Source organism: Blennius ocellaris (genome assembly GCF_963422515.1).
Source record: "Blennius ocellaris genome assembly, chromosome: 3".
Lineage (NCBI taxonomy): Eukaryota > Metazoa > Chordata > Actinopteri > Blenniiformes > Blenniidae > Blennius > Blennius ocellaris.
The window spans coordinates 30544054-30560750 of NC_137652.1; the positions used below are offsets into that span (position 1 = coordinate 30544054).

At 48.3% G+C, this 16697-nt stretch overlaps 1 protein-coding gene across 1 annotated transcript in view; it reads right to left on the reverse strand.

The window, feature by feature from the left end:
* Window positions 1-6229: 6229 nt before the first annotated feature.
* LOC308148848 (sarcoplasmic/endoplasmic reticulum calcium ATPase 2) overlaps window positions 6230-16697 on the reverse strand; it is a 61610-nt gene continuing 51142 nt past the window's right edge. The window contains exons 11-24 of the mRNA XM_080520379.1: window positions 15111-15199; window positions 14893-14995; window positions 13634-13765; window positions 13439-13564; window positions 12970-13191; window positions 12430-12541; window positions 11065-11306; window positions 10772-10992; window positions 10195-10397; window positions 9909-9994; window positions 9062-9195; window positions 8853-8970; window positions 7675-7809; window positions 6230-7588 (exon numbers count right to left, since the gene is read on the reverse strand). Of these exons, the coding sequence (XP_080376505.1) occupies window positions 7412-7588; window positions 7675-7809; window positions 8853-8970; window positions 9062-9195; window positions 9909-9994; window positions 10195-10397; window positions 10772-10992; window positions 11065-11306; window positions 12430-12541; window positions 12970-13191; window positions 13439-13564; window positions 13634-13765; window positions 14893-14995; window positions 15111-15199 (2100 nt within the window). The 3' untranslated portion in view covers window positions 6230-7411. The remainder of the gene's footprint in view (window positions 7589-7674; window positions 7810-8852; window positions 8971-9061; window positions 9196-9908; window positions 9995-10194; window positions 10398-10771; window positions 10993-11064; window positions 11307-12429; window positions 12542-12969; window positions 13192-13438; window positions 13565-13633; window positions 13766-14892; window positions 14996-15110; window positions 15200-16697) is intronic.

Below are 16697 nucleotides of genomic sequence, written 5' to 3' on the forward strand. Positions count from 1 at the left end.
CCTTTTAAAGTGCTGCGAGTGCATCAAAATAAAGGAACGAGCTTCCTGTTCGGTACAATCTGTGTTTGATAATATTGAGAGAATAAAATGTAAATTCAATTGAACTTTATTTATATAGCAAAGGTGTGTTTACACATTATGAGGACAGGTTTAGCATGCATCTCAATTCCTGACCACAGATCATGATTTTGACCTTTATTTTTCTTTTATCCTTTAAAAATGTTTTTTTTTTTTAATTAAAGAAACATTTTTAAACACAACAGTCATTTCTAGGTGCTTTTAACAGCGAAAATAGAAAAGCCCAACATATTAACATGAGCAGCAGGTTTGTTTCTGACTGTGGAAAGAAAAAGTCAGGAAGAACCTTTGTAGAAACCAGAGGAGAGGATAGAGGAGAGGATAGAGGAGAGGATAGAGGAGAGGATAGAGGAGAGGATAGAGGGGAGGATAGAGGGGAGGATAGGGGGAGAGGAGAGGAGAGGATAGAGGGGAGGATAGGGGGGAGAGGAGAGGAGAGGAGAGGAGAGATGGATTGGGTGGGTAGATACAAACTTTGATTCGGGAAATTGGCCAGAAACAGACCCTGGTCTGGGTAGGTAGAGAGAGAAAGAGGTAGAAGGAGCTAGAGAAAGAAGTGGAGAGAGAGAGAGAGAGAGAGAGATGCGAGATTAGAAAAGTTCTCAGTCTGGTGTTAAAAGTAGAGACTGTCTCAGCCTCATGACTGAAACTGATCTGGTTCCACAAGACGGAGCTTGAGAGCTGAAGGTTCTGCCTCCATTCTACTGTTAGAAACCCTAGGAACCTCCAGGGGGCAGTACTGAGAACCTAGAGTTCTTCTGGGGAGATACGGGACTAACAGTTCTTTAAGATAAGATGGTTGTTAAGAGCTTTCTAGGTTAGAAGAAGGATTTTAAATTCTATTCTAGATTTAACAGGAGCCAATGAAGAGAGGTTAGTATTGGAGTGATGTGATCTCTCATGCTGGTCCTTGTCAGGACTCTCGCTGCAGCATTTTGAATTAATTGAAGACTTTGTAAGCAGTTATTTGGACACCCTGATAATAGGGAGTTACAATAGTCTACTCTGCAAGTAACAGATGCCTGGATTGGTTTTTCAGCATCACTGAGTCAGCATGTTTCTAACTTTGGAAATATTGTGGAGGTGAAAAAAGACAGTCCTTCAGATTTGTTTAATGTGAGTTAAAGGATAAATCCTGGTCAAAATAACTCCCAGGTTCCTCACAGTGGTACTGGAGGTCAAAGTAATACCATCCAGTGTGACTATATCTTTAGATAATTTGTCTTTCAGATAGTTTGCCTCAAATATAATAATTTCAGTTTTATCTGAGTTCAGGAGCAGGAAATTAAGGCTCATCCAATCTTTTATATCTTTAAGACGAGCTTCTAGTTTAGAAAGTTGGTTATTATCATCAGGTTTCATAGACAAATAGATTTGTGTGTCATCTGCATAACAATGAAAGTTAATGGAGTGTTTTTTTAAATAATATTCCCTACAGGAAGCATGTATAAAGTAAAAAGTATAGGACCTAAGACAGAACCCTGTGGAACTCCATGTTTAACCTCAGTCTGGAGTGAGGAGTTATCCTGAACATGAACAAAATGGAACCTGTCTTATAAATATGATCAGAACCAGTTTAGTGCCGTACCTTTAAGCCCGATGATGTTCTAGCCTCTGTAACAGGATGTTCTGATCATGATGTGTTGTAGCCTCTGTAACAGGATGTTCTGATCATGATGTGTTCTGGCCTCTTAACAGGATATTCTGATCAATAGTATGAAAAGCAGCACTGAGATCTACCAGGACCAGAACAGAGACCAGGTCTTTGTCTGAAGAGAAGATCATTAGTAACTTTGACCAGAGTCTCTGTGCTCTGAGGAACTCTAAAACCTACTGGAAACACTCTAATCACTCATTTTTGCTGAAATTGTCACGCCCCACTCCTCAGAGGCCTCTTAGGGGCGTGGCTGGGTGTTTCTCCCTCTCCTGTCTCTCCTCCCCTTTTGGTTGCAGGTTGTGTTTAAGGAGGTGGAGCTGCTGAGGGATTCATCTCCTGATTCAGTTCAACTGCGACGACCGGGTGGAGCTCGTTTTCTGCTGATCAGCTGCACCTCTTAAGCGTGTGATCAACTCCACTCGGCGCTGGATCGTAAAACTCCCAGAGTTAGTAGACCTGCGTGTACGTTGTCCCAGTTTAGTCTTCTACTAACGCCGTTTCCTTTGCTTCCCCTTTGAAGACTTGCCAGCCTCAGCTTCCTTGGTTCCTGACCCACCGTGACCAGACCTGACTCTAGCCCCCAGTAGCTCCTGCCCCAGCTAGCCGCCTTGACCTCCTCCCTCCAGGGACTGCAGCACCTTCAATCCACGCTTGATAAAAGAATAAACTCTTCCCAGCGTACTCATCTGTCTCCCGCTGGTTTCTCCGCACCTGAGCCTCTGAAGTCCCACCGTAACAGTAAGTTTAGTATTCATTTTATACACCCAAACCTCGACTAAATAGATAGAGCTGTACAAATAGCTCCATCTATGAATATAAATATATTTAAATATAAATAGAGCTGAGAAACCCATGTCCAAAAAATGGCCAAAAAATGCTTTGCTAGGTCTCTGGAGGATGTTGCCTGGAACAGCAAACATTTATCCCACTCACCTGGTGGACACGTCATCACAGCAGCACTACCAGCTTCATTCTCATGTTTGGCTCGGTAATGCCTCATCATAGATGACATGTTATTATTATATGCCGGGAACAAAGCAAACACTTCACCTGCAAATTAAATATGAGATGTGTGTGGTTTATTATAATCTCTGTATGAATGAAGAGTTGGAAAAAAAAGTTTGTCACAAATTACCTTGTTTGGCAGCACCATTTCAAAATGTTCCCAGACTTGAGATCTCTTCCTGGTTGGTTCCATTGCAGAGCAAACCGAAAGCAATACGCTAATCAAATCAATCCAAAAGGAATTGACCAGATGGGCAACGCATAGACGTCTTCACCCATTTTAAACATAACTGAGACCCGCCAGTCTTTCAAAGCCCCGCCCATTGAACTAAACCAGTCAGCTGATTCAGTCTGAGTGAACCAGTGAAGTGGTCCAAACCTCATCAGTCACGTGATTTGATGCAAGCTCCAGAGCAGTGCTTCAGAAAAAAACCCTGCCATGTTTTGGGGCGTGGTTTGAAGCTCTGTGTCAGAGGAAACATCACTACCTGTACTGGTTTTGACCTTGGACTAACCTGAGCCAGCTCTGTCACGCCCTCCCCTGACCTCGAGAAGATCCCGGCCTGCTATCACGACCTCTTGTAGGTGTTTTCAAAGAGCCGGGCTACCTCGCTGCCTCCACACAGGCCCTATGACTGCGCCATAGACCTACAGCCTGCCGCTCCAATTCCTCCTGGCCGTTTTTACTCTCTGTCAAAACCGGAGCAGCAGGCGATGGACGATTAGAGCAAGGCCTCTCTGGAAACAGGTATTATCAGACCATCTTCTTCACCCGCTGGAGCTGGATTTTTCTTTGTTTTGAAGAAGGATGGGTCTTTGAGACCTTGTATCGACTATTGAGCCCTCAACGCCATCACTGTTAAGAACCACTATCCTCTGCCACTTATGGCATCTGCATTTGAGCTCCTCAGAGACGCCAGCTGTTTTTCCAAACTGGACCTACGAAATGCGTACCACTTGGTTCGCATTCGTGAGGGCGATGAATGGAAGACAACGTTCAATACCTCCTCCGGCCACTATGAGTATCTGGTTATAACCTTTGGGCTGTGTAACGCACCTGCCACCTTTCAGGCCTTAATCAACGATGTCCTGAGGGACTTCCTCAACTGTTTTGTGTTTGTGTACCTGGATGACATTCATCAGGAGACTCACATCCAGCATATGAGACTGGTTCTCTCTTGCCTCCTGGAACACAACCTATTTGTTAAAGCGGAGAAATGTGAGTTTCATGTTCCCTCAACGTCATTCCTCAGTCGGATTATTTCCCCAGGACACATCCGGATGGACCCTGCCAAGGTCAGTGCTGTCGCCTCATGGCCCACTCCAGAAAACCGCAAACAGCTACAGCGGTTCCTTGGCTTCGCCAACTTTTACAGGAAGTTTGTTAAAGATTTCAGCATGGTTGCACAGACTCACCTCCACTGTTTCTCCATTCTCATGGACGCCTGAGATTCTAGGCATTCAAGAACCTCCGGACAGCTTTCTGCTCGGCCCCCATTCTTGTTCAACCTTGTTCAAATTGCCTGAGAGGCAATTCGTGGTGGAGGTCGACTCCTCAGATCTGGGCGTGGGGGCAGTCTTGTCCCAGAGGTCTGTTTCAGATGGACATCTTCACCCGTGTGCGTTCTTTTCTCGTCGCCTTTCAGATGCCAAGAGGAATTACTGAGTGGGAGACCGGGAGCTGCTGGCCATCAAGTTGGCTCTTGAGGAGTGGCGGCATTGGCTGGAGGGCTCTACCCAACCCTTCATTGTGTGGACAGACCACTAAAACCTCGAGTATCTGAGAACAGCAAAGAGGTTAAATGCGTGGTAAGCCCGCTAGAGTTTGTTCTTTGCACGCTTTAACTTCTCTTTAACCTTCAGACCGGGAGAGAAGAATATTTAACCTGATGCGCTCTCTCACATCTACAAGGAGGGGGAGGCCACTGCCCAGCCTGAGGAGATGAGTCTCTCATTTCCTCAGCCAAGATCATCGGGGCGGTCCTTTGGGAAGTGGAGCAGCGAGTGTTGGACGCTCTCGTGGGACAGCAGGTACCTGACAACACCCCTGATAACCGCTTGTTTGTTCCAGGAGAGCTCCGTTCCCAGGTCCTCCAATGGGCTCATGCTTCTCGGTTGGCGGTCCACCCTGGGGTCAGTCGGACTTTGGCATCGGTCCAACAACGGTTTTGGTGGCCCAGACTGCGAACGGACGTCAGGGAGTATGTGGCAGCCTGTCCTGAGTGCTCCCATTGCAAGTCCAGTAATTCACCCCCTGCAGGTAGTCTCCTCCTTCTGTCTGTCCCTTCACGTTCCTGGTCTCACATCGCTTTGGATTTCGTCACTGGACTTCCCAAATCCCATGGGAAAACCACCGTCCTCACTGTTGTTGACATTTTTCTAAAATGGCTCATTTCATTCCCCTCACTAAACTACCCTCCGCCAAAGAGACCGCTGAATTAGTCCTCCATGTTTCACGGCCTCCCTCAGGATCTGGTTTCAGATCGCGGCCCCCAGTTTACTTCCCATTTCTGGAAGGAGTTCTGTGCTCTCATTGGAGCCTCCCCAAGTCTCTCCTCTGGCTACCACCCTCAGTCGAATGGACAGATGGAGCGTCTAAACCAAGTCCTGGAGACCGGCCTTCGTCTCCTGTCCCACCAACAACTCTCCTCCTGGTCCAAAAACATCATCTGGGTGGAGTACGCACACAACTCTCTTCCCTCTGCATCTACTGGACTCTCACTCTTTCATTGTGTTTATGGTTTTCAGTCCCCACTCTTCCCAGCCCTGGAGAAGGAGGTTCATGTTCCCTCGACGGCTGCCCTGATTCGGAGGTGCCAGAGGGTCTGGATCCAAGCCCGCCAGCGTCTTCTCTGAGCGGCGGCGTCTCATAAGATCTACGCTGACTGTCATCGGTCACAGGCACCAACCTACCGGCCAGGACAGTGAGTGTGGCTTTCCACAAGGAACCTCCGACTCCAGGGACCGTCACGCAAGTTAACCCCATGATTCATTGGCCCTTTTCCCATTTCCAAAGTGATCAACCCCGTGGCTGTTCGTCTCCAACTCCCCAGGAACATCCCGATCCATCCCTCTTTCCACGTTTCCCACGTCAAACCCACCACCGATTAGGTGCCATGAATGGCGGCTGCCTCCATTGAATTAACGATGTAAAGTGCTTTAGGACTCCTCAAGCACTTGAAAAACGATATACAAGTGAAATGCATTTACCATTTCTCTTTGCATGAATGAATCAGATATTTACAAGCAGCAAGATTGTCAATAAATATTAGCAAATGACTGTGGAAATTAATATTTAAAAACCCCAAGCTGCAAACTCCAGATGGGAAAACAGTCAACACATGTTAATTTGGCTTGTCAAATTGAAAAGTCCACCTAAGCTGAGAACCATTTTATTAATATTTTCAGTTCATAATATAATTTACAAAAACACAGCCATCACTGTAGATCCAAAACTGACGTGACAAGTAAAAGTGATACAAAGTAAAAAATCAGAAAACCGACATGTTTTTATTGAAAGACAAGTCAAATAAACTGAAAAATGAATGAATAATCATAGCTGTGCTTTCTCAACATAGCGCAATCACTGCAACAATCAGAAATACCACAATAATGAAAAAACTAACTCCAAAACAAATAAATACCTTCTAAGTGTCTCTACATGTGAAAGATCTGTTGTACCAGTCAAAAAAACTTTATTGCAACACACATCCTCGCAATAGTTGTATTCCTTTTCAGCCAGTTGTAAAAATCTATGAAGATAGCATGAAAACAATAGAAACAATGACAAAAACAACTCAGTTTCTTTAACTATCCTCAACACCGGCTCTCCCCTTTAAAGCAGCCATAAAAAAACTATTCAAAGTGAAACATCACATGACATTTACAAGAAAATCAAATCTTTAAAACAGCCCAAAAACCTGCAGAAGAGCAATTTTAAAAGAAGTGAAGCATGTGACTGCTGCAGGTCAGGAAGCTCCATCTCACCAGCACGTGGCTGAGACAGCCCAGAGGACGAGGTCAGATCAAGGAAAAGACACAGAAGACGCAATCGGAAGACAAGGTCGGAGGACACGGAGGACAAGGAGGAAAGACAGAGGACAGTCTCCTCACCTCAAGATCCTCATATTTCACTCTTTCCCTTCTAAACAAACTGTAACATGAAGTGTAGGTGAGTCTCGTCTTGAGCGTGGTGGTCAGCACTCTGGCTTCACAGCAGCAAGATCAGTGGTCGGGGGATTTTCAGTGTGTCAGTCACTTCAGGGCGGCGCCTCTGCACTGTCAAGCCTGTAGGTTCAAACCAGGAGTCCACCTGCTGTGAGGCCATAGTGCTGAACCACTTATTGCCCCTGTGATCATAAGATTTCAAAGATGATGGAAAGAAAGAGTAAATATTTATGGGAAAGCAGTCTGGATGCTAAAGTGGTTGACCACTGAGTCTGAGACACTGAGCCTCCGCTCGCTGGTCACTTTGGTTAATTTAGTCTGATAGCAGGTCAATAGAACTTTTAAGATTTTGTGTCAGCATGTTATGGTGGAGCAGTTGGATTGAATAGAGCTCCTTCGTGTGCCTTCAGGGGTTTCTTGTCATTGGCTAAATGTTTCCCTTCTCTCCTTTACGTTCAGCTGGGTCCCTCTCGCCTGCTGCCACCTTCACCCTCATTCTGTGTCTCACTCCCAGAAGATGTTGGTGATGTCAGAGTCCAGACTGAAGATCCAGAAGACGAGCGGAGCAGAGATCAGGACGAATGACCAGGACACGCCTTTCACGGACTGACGCAGCCTGCAGCTGACGGAGCCCAGCAGCCCCGCCCCCACCCGGAGCTGCTCCTCCTCCTCCTCCAGTGTCTGGGTGGTGTGAGGAGACAGCAGGAAGAAGCTAAGATACTCTCACCCTCCATAACCTCTGTGCATCCTGTCATCACTCCTCTCACCTGCAGCTGATTCCCAGGCTCTATGTAGTTCCGGGCCAGGAACTTGAGGGCTTCATCCATCAGTATCACAGGCAGGGACATCTTCAGCACCACCACCCACTGGGGCCAGGACAGAGGGCGGATCTGGAATATGACCTGAGGACACAGCATCAACATTCTCATACGATGTCCCGCAGTAACATTTAAACCCCGAGTGCTCCAGACATTCAGGAAAGCTTCAGCTCAAACAGACACCACATGACCCACTGCTACATTTGTTCAGTGTCTTTTGACAGAAACCAGACAAGTTGGAATTTGTAAGACAAATGACATTCCATTCTTCAACATGTTCCAGTGAAATGTAGAAGCATTACTTCATCCAATGAGTCCAGTTGGTGCTTTATGAGTCAGATTTGCTTAAAGCGCTGAAATCCTGCCGGCCACTGTGTTTCTCTGGAGACTGACAGTGTAAAACCATACTCACTGTGTGGCTGTGCTGATGTTAATGCTACTTCACCAACAATATGGTAGCTGCCTTTCTTTCTGTCCATCAAACAGTGGCCGTAAGACATAGAGCAGTGTTTTTCAACCTGTTTAAACCAAGGCACACTTTTTTTCTTTGGAAAACTCTGGAGGCACACCACCACCTGAAAATGTTAAACTCTGCAGCCTTTATTAACAATAAAAAGTCTTTCTCATCAAAGTTTGATCAACAGGAATCCAGTAAATCCAGAAAGCAAGGACTTTTTTTAATAGTGCCTCCCTCAGTGTGAAACCTGGACCTGATGGATGAAGAGCTGAGATCCTGGTTTTCAAAAACTTCTCCATCACTGTCACTGACACAGTACTTTGATACAAGATGGTAGCAGGAGGTGGAGATGAACCACACTGACGTCTGTCACTTTACATTTCACCGGCAAAGTTCTGTGCTGCCCTCTAGTGGTGAAGAGTATTTATACATCATTACTCTGCAACACACTGCTCTCACAGCTGACAGCGGCTGTGAGAGCAAATGATTTTAAGAAAAAAATGTGAAATTGGATACTTTCCCACGGCTCACCTGACGAGACCTCACAGTGGTTGAAAAACACTGACAGAGGTTACTGTCACTGGAAAAGTCAAATGCTTGAACTGATTTTGACCTGTGTGTTGTTTGTTAGACAGCCCTGAAGAGTATTTATTGTTTGCATGCTTCTTACAGGCAATGGATCCACGTAGAGAATGAGGAAGTGCAGGGCCATAGACAGACAGATGGCCCCCACCAGCCAGGGGTTGGACCAGGGGGGCATCTTCAGCAGGGACTGGTTCTCTGAAAGACTGCATGAAGAGAACATGATGGGAGAGCTTCTCCACAAGCATCACTCACTGTGTGTGTGTGTGTGTGTGTGGGGGGGGGGGCTCTTCTCACCTGTTCAAGGCATTGCACATCTCGATGGTGACCAGTACAGACAGAGCCATGGTCATGGGATGTGGTGACTCAAAGACTGAACACTGCACACCAGCAAACTCAGCATGGCCTTCAGTGCACTGCAGGTAATGTGACTAGGACAGACAGAATAGTATTACTTCAAGACGTTCTGGACCTGCAGAGTTGTTCTAACTGTCGAGTGAGGAACCTTCCCCTCTTCGAGGCAGGTGGATGAATACTGTTGTATTCATTCACACTCTTTCAGCATGGAACCTTTATCAGTGCACCGCTTCATTCCTCTTCACTTGAAGCTCAGACAAAGACTAGAAGTCCAAGGTTATGTTTTTGTCTGTATGTATTGGTACGTATGTATGTTACCAACTTTTCACAAATAATAACCCAAATTGCATGCTGGGTTCAGTGATGATTGGTGGTCCTCTCAGGACCAATCCTCACAGTTGGGCTGGAACAGCTCCTGGAGATATATTGTCGACATGCTGGAGCTTCATGGTGTGCCGCTAGCATTCTGATAGCACACTGCTAACTCCCATCCCCCTTCTCCACTCTCAGCCAATCACAGGCCAGCTCACTCTGACACTGCGTTCAAGTGACGCAAAAGAATGGGAACCAACAGAACATTGTAATTTAGATTTAACCTGAAAATTGCAAGGTGGTGTTGGTAAAGGTACTCTACCGAGTACCCGTGGTAGTTCTTCTTTGGTTGGCAGGTTACACAAGGAAACACACTTTATCACATATGGACAATGTGACGGAGACCCACGATATCAGGCCGTGATGCTGTGGCGGATTAGGAACTGACCAGACACCGACAGACACAGTATATTACCAGCTGGTAGAAAGTTAGCTTGGGTCCATCGTGAGCGGCCATGAACCACCAGGCAGCAGCTCCCACTGTGGCGGCGCCCACATAACCTGCAGGACAAAGTGTGGTGAACATTTCAACTTCAAGCTCCATTCTCATGATGCAGACTAGAACTACTGTGATATGATCAGTGTTACTGTATTTGAAAATGACCGACTGAATTAATGGATGTAAGTAATTGCTGAATGATTGAATGAATCCTGAACGGTGAAGAAGAGGATGTGTGGCAGAGGGAATCTTCCCGACTCACAGCCGATGATGAGGTAGCGACAAAACAGCCAGCTGGAGATGAGAGGCTCTTCGGGAGAGCGGGGGGGGCGAGACATGATGTCCAGGTCGGGGGGGTTGAAGCCCAGAGCGGTGGCGGGGAATCCGTCCGTGACCAGGTTGACCCACAGCAGCTGCACGGGGATCAGAGCTTCGGGCATGCCCAGTGCGGCGGTGAGGAAAATACTGTTGAGGACACAGACCGTCACAGTCTGCAGCTCGTCCAGCCCAGGCAACATGTGAAGACCTCCTCATCAAGCCTGCAGCCTGCGGCTCTACAGCCACATGCTGCGGCTGAAGAAAATAAATAAAGCTGCTATAAACAGCTGGAGAAAAAAACACTGGATCATAAACATATCAAACATTCATACAATGTCTACCATTCTACACTAGTTAAAAATGTTATAAATGTCACTTCAGATATGTTTTGGTATATGGAAACTATATATGAGCCGTGTTATTGTCATTATTAAAGTTGAAATGGCTTTGTATCCCAGCATGACTCTTATTTGTTGTTACGAGCTGAAGTGGTGTTGAAGCCATTGAATGTTCCGTCTCACCACACCACCTCTCCGATGTTGGAGGATATGAGGTATCTGATAAACTGCTTCATGTTGTTGTAGATGGCGCGGCCCTCCTCCACAGCGGCCACGATGGTGGAGAAGTTGTCGTCCGCCAGGATCATCTCCGACGCCGACTTGGCCACTGCGGTGCCGCTGCCCATGGCGATGCCGATCTCCGCCTTCTTCAGAGCCGGGGCGTCGTTCACGCCGTCCCCCGTCTGCACGGCGAGAGAGGATGAGTTGGCCTGTCCCCACCACACACACCTGCTCCGCCCAACGGCCGGCCTCACCATGGCCGTGATGTCGTTCAGACTCTGCAGGTACTCCACTATGCGGCTCTTGTGGGCCGGTTCCACCCGAGCGAAGCAGCAGGCGGTGCGGCAGGCCTGCCGCTGCAGGTGAGGTGGCAGCTCGTCGAACTCGCGGCCCGTCAGGCCGCCGGTGAGGCCGGCGGCCTGCTGCTGCTCCTCCTCCTGCTCTGTGATGATGCCCACTCTCCTGCAGATGGACAGCGCCGTGCCTTTGTTATCGCCTGTAGAGGAACACACCAAACACCTCCGTGATCATTCACAAACCAATGTGTTCTACTTCTCATGTCCTGTCCAGGTCATCCAATCTGGGTCTTTTCACATTTGCCTCCTTCCTCCTAGAGCGTGTCATCTGATTGCCAGTGTCAGATCTCTGCAGCCTTCAGAGACACGGGACCCCAAATGGCAGCTTTTCATGCTTTCATTGCCACCTGCGGTTAGACCAGGGCTTTACAGCCATGTGTGGCTCTGCAGCCTGTCTGGAATGGCTCTCTGTCGCGCTCGCAAAATAAGATGGCATTCAATATTTTCATTTGATTGTTGCTGATCTCGCACTTTTACGTGACAAAAGTTAACATTGTCAGGAGTTTGTCAGAAAACCTTTGGTCAGCAAACAGAAAGCAGTGAGTGCAGTGGCTGTAGGGAGTCACGGTGGCCGTAGGGAGTCACGGTGGCCGTAGGGAGCCACGGTGGCCGTAGGGAGCCACGGTGGCCGCAGGGAGCCACGGTGGCCGCAGGGAGCCACGGTGGCCGTAGTGAGTCACGGTGGCCGCGGGGAGCCACGGTGGCCGCGGGGAGCCACGGTGGCCGCGGGGAGCCACGGTGGCCGCGGGGAGCCACGGTGGCCGCGGGGAGCCACGGTGGCCGCGGGGAGCCACGGTGGCCGCGGGGAGCCACGGTGGCCGCGGGGAGCCACGGTGGCCGCGGTGAGCCACGGTGGCCGTAGGGAGCCACGGTGGCCGTAGTGAGTCACGGTGGCCGTAGTGAGTCACGGTGGCCGTAGTGAGTCACGGTGGCCGTTGGGAGCCACGGTGGCCGCGGGGAGCCACGGTGGCCGCGGGGAGCCACGGTGTCCGCGGGGAGTCACGGTGGCCGTGGGGAGTCACGGTGGCCGTGGGGAGCCAGGGTGGCCGTGGGGAGCCACGGTGGCCGTGGGGAGCCACGGTGGCCGTGGGGAGTCACAGTGACGTCACATCATGATGACACTGAACACTGCTCTACAGCAGCTGCACTGTTTACTGTGCTGGGAGAGTTCACCAGCCTCCCCGCTGTGCAGCACTGAGGACGGGTCAGAAAGGAGAAAAATGAGTTGTGTGTGTGTGTGTGTGTGTGTGTGTGCACGCTCACCAGTGATCATGATAACACGGATGCCTGCCTGCCGACACATCCGAACAGCCCCCAGCACCTCTTTCCTCGGGGGGTCCAACATGCCCACACAGCCCACAAAGGTGAGGTCAGACTGGGGAGGACGAGGCAGAGAGACAGGGGGTGTTTACATGTGAGCTGTGTGACGTGGACTGAAATGAGGAATACAGCGTCAGAATGCATGTCAGGAAGTATTAAGTACAAACATGCATCATTACAACAACTGTTGATCCATTTTTCCTTTCAGAAAGTAAACATCTCAAAGTACCAGAGTTATAAACAGAGACAATACGCTGGCCTGCAGGACTCGTGTACAAACTAGCAGGACAATAGACAGGTGAGTGATCCACACGCCATACAATTGATGAATCACCACTATAATAATGAAATAATATCTGCACTGATGGTGGAAATCCCAACTGCTCCAGTTCATGTTCCACCAGTGTTGAATACATCTTCTGCATTCTTTGCAGGAAACTGCTGAGTTCCGTTAATCTAAACGTTTTCATGGTTCATCGTCACCTCGTAGTTTGCAAACTCAGCAGAATTCTCCAGGTTGAGGCTGTGGACGTCAGGGGGTGAGTCTCTGGTTGCTATAGCAAGGCATCGTAGGGTATCTCGACCTGAGGTCCAGGCCCGCACTGTGGACAGAAGCTGCTCCCGCACAGCCATGCTCAAAGGCACGCGGGCAGAGCCGCTAATCCGGATGTAATTACAGCGCTCCAGCACACTCTCTGGAGCTCCCTGAACACACACACACACACACACACACACACACACACACACACACACACACACACACACACACACACACACACACACACACACACACACACACACACACACACACACACACACACACACACACACACACACACACACACACACACACACACACACACACACCATTGATGAGCAGTCAGCATCTTTATCATAAGTTCCCCATGAGCGAGGGAGTTGATCCAACGTCTCCAGAAACCTTGAAACTGACCTTCACAAACATCTTGGTACCAGAGGAAGACCTGGTGACTTTATTAGAAGAGCAGAAGACAGACATGGACTTCCTGTCCCGGGAGAACTCCAGTGTGAGCTCCTTTCTCATCAGCTGCTTGATGACCTGGTTCAGAGGATTCACTCAGTCACGCTCTGCAGCGTCAGGACAAGCTTTCTGCTGAGCGTCACTCACAGAGCAGCAGGCCGTCGCTCGCTCAGCTGGACTCAGTCCTCCAACGTCACTGTCAAACACGTTCAGCTTCTCCACCAGGCAACACAGGGCCGTCTCTGTCGCCTCACCCACCTTCTCATACACTCCTTTCACCTGGAGAGGGAGGGAGGGAGGGAGGGGGAGAGAGAGAGAGAGAGAGAGAGAGAGAGAGAGAGAGAGAGAGAGAGAGAGAGAGAGAGAGAGAGAGAGAGAGAGAGAGAGAGAGAGAGAGAGAGAGAGAGAGAGAGAGAGAGAGAGAGAGAGAGAGAGAGAGAGAGAGAGAGAGAGAGAGAGAGAGAGAGAGAGAGAGAGAGAGAGACAGAGAGAGAGAGACAGAGAGAGAGAGAGAGAGAATCAGTGTTCGACACCTGATTGTTACTGAGTTTTGATTTCGTTCTAAACTTGTTCAGAGTAATTAGAGTACAAGACGAGTCGACACACTGAGCAGACAGTCTTTTCTTTCTTTTTCTGTTTGCTGGTGAAGTAATCCAAAAGTAACTAAAAGTACTCTGGTACATTACTTTTGTATTTTAGTACTTAGAGTAAGTTACCGATTCCATTTTTGACAGGTAACTTGTAACTGTAATGGATGACAGTTTAAAGTAATGTTCCCAGCTCCACAGAGTGTCCTCCTCTGGGAGAACTCACCTGGGGGGGGTGTGGCCAGACTCACAGTCCAGAACCTCCCCAGGTGAGTTCTCCACAGAGTCTCGTCCTCTGGGAGAACTCACCTGGGGGGGTGTGGCCAGACTCACAGTCCAGAACCTCCCCAGTAGCTCACCAGGCCTCTCACCCAGAGTTGGAATTACGGGGGAGCTAAGGGGAGCTGGGCTCCCCTGAAAGCCTAATTTGAAACATTTAGGGGGAGCTCTAAAAACACTGGCAATTTTCGCACATATATTTATATTTTCTATGGGTTAAGCTTCATCAGGTTCCTGAAATAAATAATAGTAATAAAATGATGTCAATGTTGTGAGTTTATTCGCTCATCAGGCCTACAGTAGGCTAGGCCTACCATTTCCGAAAATCTCTTCTATGCAACCGCTGCGTCTCCCGTCGTGAGTCACGACGCGTGCATGTAAAAAAAATGTGCTTGGCAAGTTGCCAAGCACATTTTTTTACATTTACATTTACATACGCAAAAAAAAATCTCACGCATACCCATTCTACAAACTTGAGAGGTCTGATCGGAAAATAGGGCTCCCCCGAAAGCCACGTTGTAATTCCAACCCTGCCCTCACCTCATTGTAGTCCAGAGAGGAGTCGTTGCACAGGGCGCAGATGGAGGCCAACTCCACCAGGCCTTCATACTGACTGCACTTCACAACCGAGCCGTCCTTATACCTGGAGGAAAAGAGGGATGGGGAGGAGTAGAGGGAAGGAAGACAGGGCAGGATGAGATGTGTAGACTGTGGGAGGAAACAGTGTCAAGGTGTTGCCGGGGTCCAGACGCACTCACACTTCCCCTTCAGGGGCGTAAGTAGATCCAGTCACTGTGAACTCGTTCAGGCTGCAGCGCTCCCCGGACACACTGTCCACCACAAACAGCTGCACACACACACACACACACACACAGTGATTAGTACATTAGTAGCAGTGTTAGGTTCCATACATGTGAGTGCAGTGAGACAGTGGTACAGGTTGGCTCTACAGAAAAGCTTCTACGCCGTCAGACAATTGAAGAAGCAGTGGTGTTCATCACGCTTCAGGAGAAATGTGCGTCACAGGAGATTGTATGAGATCATTATTTCCTCTGGAAAGAACTTGATCTCTGGGAGGTTCCTGTTCAATCTGGTGTTTCTCAGTTCCTCAGGCTCCCTGGCTTCCCCTCCTGGTCCTGGTTGTTCAAAACTAGGTTATTTTAACCACTGGTTAAGCCCTAAACACTGGTTAAATTCTTAACCCGCTGTTAGCTACCCAACCGTTAAATATGCGTTGTTCAAACCATGGTTCGTCATCCCGTTAACTAACATCACCATCAAAGTGACCTGCGAGGTTAACGTCACTGTTTCCTGTGCCTGATGCCACTCCACCCAAGGCTCCGCCCACATTTCAAGTCTCCGTTCTTCTGCATAATATCTTCAGCATTTCCGGTGACCCAAAATGACATTGTGGTGATAATGTAACTGATAAAAACAGTGTTTTTAACCATCCATCCATCATCAGTCACTGATCCAGGCGGGTGGAGGAGGCAGCAGTCCAGCAGGGTTCCCCAGACTCCCCTCACCCAACACTCTTCCTCCAGCTCTTCCAGTGGCACCCCAAGGCGTTCCCAGGCCATAGAGAGACATAGTCCCTCCAGGTGTCCTCGGTCCTCCTCCCTGGTGACTGAGCTCCTCACGAGACAATGAGTCATTACCTCAAATTAATCAAGCCAGGGAACGAGATCATTTCATCTCTGGCCACAAGATGCTTTACTCTTCACTGGCCACCTGTAGTGACATTGTAGTGACGGCGGACCCACTGTTGCACTGTCACACAGTCAGCTGCATAGGATATAGAATTTTGAACCAGTTTTCCGTTGTGGTTTTTCCATGCTATTCATTGTAATATAATTGTAACTCACTTCACTTCCAGGTCTTGCACTTTTGTGACACTTTTGGTTCATCAGAAGCTACTAAACAAACTACAAACTACTGAAAATGAAAGCTGGATTTTTAACCATAAAATGAGTCTTTTAATGGCTTTATGTGAAAGAGAACTTTAATCACTGTGTTTATATAGGTTTCATCATTCTATCATTCTACACCTCTATTCCTCATTCTATCATTCTACACCTCCATTCCTCGTCCTATCATTCTACACCTCCATTCCTCGTCCTATCATTCTACACCTCCATTTCTCCTATCATTCTACACCTCCATTCCTCCTATCATTCTACACCTCCATTCCTCCTTCTATCATTCTACACCTCCATTCCTCCTATCATTCTACACCTCCATTCCTCCTTCTATCATTCTACACCTCCATTCCTCCTTCTATCATTCTACACCTCCATTCCTCCTATCATTCTACACCTCCATTCCTCCTTCTATCATTCTACACC